Source organism: Oryzias melastigma, linkage group LG10 (assembly GCF_002922805.2).
Source record: "Oryzias melastigma strain HK-1 linkage group LG10, ASM292280v2, whole genome shotgun sequence".
Taxonomy (NCBI): domain Eukaryota; kingdom Metazoa; phylum Chordata; class Actinopteri; order Beloniformes; family Adrianichthyidae; genus Oryzias; species Oryzias melastigma.
The window spans coordinates 4042106-4046798 of record NC_050521.1 but is presented as its reverse complement, the minus strand read 5'-3'; the positions used below and the strand labels follow the sequence as shown (position 1 = coordinate 4046798).

The following is a 4693-nucleotide window of genomic DNA, read 5'->3' as shown; positions in this document are numbered from 1 at the left end:
GTGACGTAATCTTTGCGCGACGACTATGACGTCAGTTTTGTGTGTGAGGCAGAGTCTGAAAAAAAGTGTTTTTTTTCTTGATGAAATGGGAGCAAAACTAGTCCTTTTTGGCGCGTCGTTGTGTTTTTTAACGAACAGAAATGTTTTACTGTAGTTCTGTAGAGTAAAGAAAGCAACAACCGAATTTAAACGCGAACCACGCGCCGTTTTACCTGAACCGAAGAAAACAAGAGCAGCCTTTTTTTTTTTTTTTTTTTTTACCGTTTTCAGAACCGGTGGAATGACAACTTTAACGCGCCAGGACCTGAACTTTGGACGAGGTATGGATCCAAACAGCTTGCCCGACCCTGTCCTGTTTTCTTCAGAACGGTTCTGAAGGCGTCTCTCCGCCTTGGTTTGTTTCTGATCTGCATGTTAAATGATTCGGATTCGTGGTGGTCAGGAGGTCTTTGGACGCGGGAGCTGCCAGGGACGCGCGTCTTTGAAGTCTGTCGTAATCTTCCACAATATGAGTATAGCAAAACAAATCAATATGTCTGAGACCTGGGACACAATCTGGCAGGGGGAACGTAATTTAGCACAACACCAGCAGGTCAGGTCTCAACAAGTCAGGACCCTGTTGAGTCAGGTTTCAACAGGTCAGGTCCCTGTTGGGTCAGGTTTCAACAAGTCAGGTCTCAACAGGTCAGGTCCCTGTTGGGTCAGGTCTCAACAGTTCTGCCTTTTTTCCAGTGGTCGCTGATGTTCTCTGCGAGTTCCTGGAAGTTGCTGTTCATCTCATTCTCTACGTCCGTGAAGTTTATCCTTCTGGGATTTTCCAGAAGAGAAAGAAGTACAACATTCCTGTGAAGGTGCGGACGGCTGCTTCTTTGGGAAGTCTGGTATCTGACCTCATTGATGTTTCGGTTCCTACTTCTAGATGTCCTGTCATCCGGATCTGAATCAGTACATCCAGGACACTTTGCTGTGCATAAAGCCCCTCATTGAGAAGGTAGGGGGGTCCTGCACGAAGCCAGACTGCGGCGTGCAGGTAGCAGTGACATCCTCCTGTCGTTCTAGAATGATGCCGAGAAGGTGGTGGTGGTCATCGTGGACAAAGACCATCGTCCTGTTGAGAGATTTGTCTTTGAAATCTGCCAGCCCCCCCTCCTCTCCATCAGGTTTTTTTTTTTTACCTTTTCTTCTGCCGCTGAAGCCACGGCCCATCTCTGATGGTGACGTCTGCCGTTTGCTCACCACAGCTCGGACTCTCTGCTGTCACATGTGGAGCAGCTGCTGAGGGCCTTCATCCTGAAGATCAGCGTGTGTGATGCTGTCCTAACCAGTAACCCCCCAGGTAAGATTCCTACAGTCGGGAAGGGAGGAAAGCAGAGATTATAGTGTCATATGTTTGACATTGAAGTTTTGCTCCACAAAAGGCTATGGGATTATCATCTCAATACCAAACTAAGGAACCCCCCTCGCCCAATTAACTCACGACTATGAAAAAAACATTAAATAAACTAATGAAGACATTAAAAAATATGGCCTGAGAGAGAAGATCATAATACAAGGATTTCCTTTAGACTCCTCAAAATATTCACAAACATTACTACAGAAAACCATTTAAAATAGGAAATGAAGACATCTGTACTAATGAAAATTATTCTAATCTGATTAAGATTATCAATAAATACCAAAATATTATTTTAAAAAATGACTGGATTGAAAGAAACTATCATTAAGAACTGTTTTTTTTAATTGTTCTTTTAATGTACAGCGCCTTGTTTGGCCAATGGCCATTTGAAGGCGCTATTTAAATAAACAAAACTTAAATTTAAACCTAAGTTTAAATCAAGCTGTGATATTTTGTAACGAGATGGAGAATTCAGAACAACAAATAAACTTAAATGGTGTTCAATAAAAACTCTACAAAAGAACAACTTCTTATGGTGCATTCACACCGAGCACGTCGAAGGCGTCACGTCACAATGTTAAGTCAATGTGAAGACGCAATCTGCTGTGGCAAGCTTGACGCGGTGTGCTAGGTTCCCAGAAACTGTCCCAGTTACTGTTAGGCGAAGGCGAGATACACCCTGGATAGATTGTCAGCCCGTTACAGAGCTCACTGAGTTGGATGGACGGCTACGCTAGTCAGCTGCCCGCTGGAGAGCTTAGCAAGCTAGTGAGCTCCACTCCCCCGGCAGAGCTAATAGCCAGACTTTGGGTCCCTGGGCAGCGGAGCTCGCTCTGGTTGCCTGCCGGTTGTTAGCTGCCTAGCAGCCCGGAGAGCCACCACAAGTGCCATTGTAGCACGCAGGACCGCTCTAGCTTCATGTGCTTATGATGTTTTTCTTATTTTCATCAAGAAAATAATATAACGATCCTCCAGTTTCATTTTTATTTCCCCCCTCTATGGTTAGAGCTCAAACTGCACCACAGACAGATGACAGTAACATTTAAAACAGACCACAGGTGCAGATCACACTGAAAGAGTGATGTACACAGAACCCAGAGATTTCGAAAGATCTGGTGAAAACAAACACAGTGATGTGCTTCTCTCAACATAATCTATAATGGGATAACGAATTAATTCTAGAACAAGTTCAGTGGTTGCTAGACAATAAACTATCTTAGAAAACACACATTATACACATGGAACCAAAATCTTCAATAAAAAAGTTAACCCTTCAATGTCTATAATTCACATAACATGCATTATCACATAATTCAAAATACAGATAACAAAAACATCTATCTGGAACAAACACAAAGCTGGGTATTTAGAACATACTAACACACTTTTTATACAATCTCAATTATTCACTTGCAGGATTTAACACTAAATATGACACAATTAACATATTAGGCATTCCATTTCTTACTATTAGACAATGCGTTGCAAAAATGCTGCTAATTCTTCTGCTGCTGCAGGTTCTGTTGCTGCTGCAGGTTCTTCTGTTCTTCTACTGCTGCAGGTATAGGGCTGGGCGATAAAACGATAATTATCTTTATTGCAATATTACTTTTTTTCGATAGTGAAATGAGTCTATTGCGATAAACTTTCGTTTTAAATGAACATGGGAGAAACCCCCCGAAAAGGGCGGCAAAGGTGGTGACTCGACTGTGGTTCTGGAGTTGTGATGAGTTTGAGGGTTTTGTTAAAATATTAACAAATAGAGCTTCGAATTAGAATAATTTGTTGTTTTATTATGTATCAATAATGAATTTGTTAGTTACATTTGTGTCGTTTATGCTCATTTCTTAATGAGGTGATCTAATAATAGTAAAATAAACTTGTTTTTAACGACTCCTGACATGACACTAAATGAAGAGATCTTATGTGTTTGATCAATCCTCCAACATGTACACATGTCAGATGACTGAGTGAAATGATGATTAAATCATTACCAGAACTGTTTATTTTAAGATTAAGTTTACATTTTATTATCTTCTGCTGCACAGCAGTACCTATAGTTTATGTTCAGAAGAAATTAGAAAATAATATAAAAATAACTGCAACATATTTGCTGCTTTAGAACAATGTTTTTAAGACTTAATTTTAATTTGAAAGGAACTTGTATGTGCTGCAGTCAGATTAAATTAAATCAGAAATTCTGTATAGCCTATTGAAAAAAACACCATTATGGGTTAATTTTGTGCAATATTTATTAGAAATATTTAAATGTTCCTCACAGTTAGTTTCAATACTACAGTTAATACAAAAAAATAATGAAAGTTTAATTTGAACTAACTAAGATTTAATGGGGGGGGGGCAAAGTTAAGGTGTAAAAATCTGAAGTCCTAAAGCTGTTTGCAATAAAGATTACTTTGACAAATATAGTTACTTGATTTATATCGTTTTTAATATCGTTATTGCACAATATGAAAAAAACGATCGCAATATGAAAATTCCCATATCGCCCAACCCTAGCTGCAGGTTTTTCTACTGCTACAGGTTCTTCTGCTGCTACAGGTTCTTCTGTTATTCTGCTGCTGCTGGAAGTTCTTCTGCTGCTGCAGGTTCTTCTGCTGCTGCAGGTTTTTCTAATGCTGCAGGTTCTTCTGTTCTTCTACTGCTGCAGGTTCTTCTGCTGTAGCTTTTTCTTTGGAGGATGTTAAATTCAATTTAAATGTAATGTGTATTGCCCATATCACAGAACAATTGTCTCATTCGGCTACATATCGGTAATTTTACAAAAGCAGAAAGTTGATCAAATAATATAAACAATAAATGGATGCTAAACTAAATAGACTGTAGGGCTGCCACAAATGATTATTTCAATAGTCGACTAATCTCCGATTATTTTTTTTCGATTAGTCGACTAATCGGTTCGTGCGGCGACTGGATGTAAAACACTCATCTTTACCTTCATTATCTTTAAACCTGAGGTCTTTAAGCTATATTCTAACTAAAATAAAGACAATAGTTTATTATTTCTTTTAATGAATCATGCAGCTTTTCTCCTTAATTTGTTTCTGGCATTAAAACAAGACTTAAATCAAATGAGGTAATCTGAATCAACAACAGAAACTTAATAAAAGCCTGCAAGTATTTTTTAAAGCTTTAAAACATACATTTAATAAAACATGTATAAAGTATTTTAAAAGCTATTTGCAGATATAAACACACTCAAAATATTTGCTCACTGAGGCATATTATTAAAGCAAAACTCTGATAACATCTTTGAACTAAAGATATTCCTATTAGGGC

At 38.7% G+C, this 4693-nt stretch overlaps 1 protein-coding gene across 2 annotated transcripts in view; it reads left to right on the top strand.

Annotated features, from left to right (window-relative positions):
* mad2l2 (mitotic arrest deficient 2 like 2) overlaps positions 1-4693 on the top strand; it is a 28872-nt gene continuing 24179 nt past the window's right edge. Inside the window, exons 1-5 of one of the 2 annotated variants that reach the window (XM_024261080.2) lie at positions 1-320; positions 733-851; positions 920-991; positions 1060-1160; positions 1242-1336. In XM_024261080.2, the coding sequence (XP_024116848.1) occupies positions 281-320; positions 733-851; positions 920-991; positions 1060-1160; positions 1242-1336 (427 nt within the window). In that variant the 5' untranslated portion in view covers positions 1-280. Of the gene's footprint in view, positions 321-462; positions 487-732; positions 852-919; positions 992-1059; positions 1161-1241; positions 1337-4693 lie in introns of those variants that run through there. The other variant, XM_024261081.2, reaches the window with a different exon arrangement.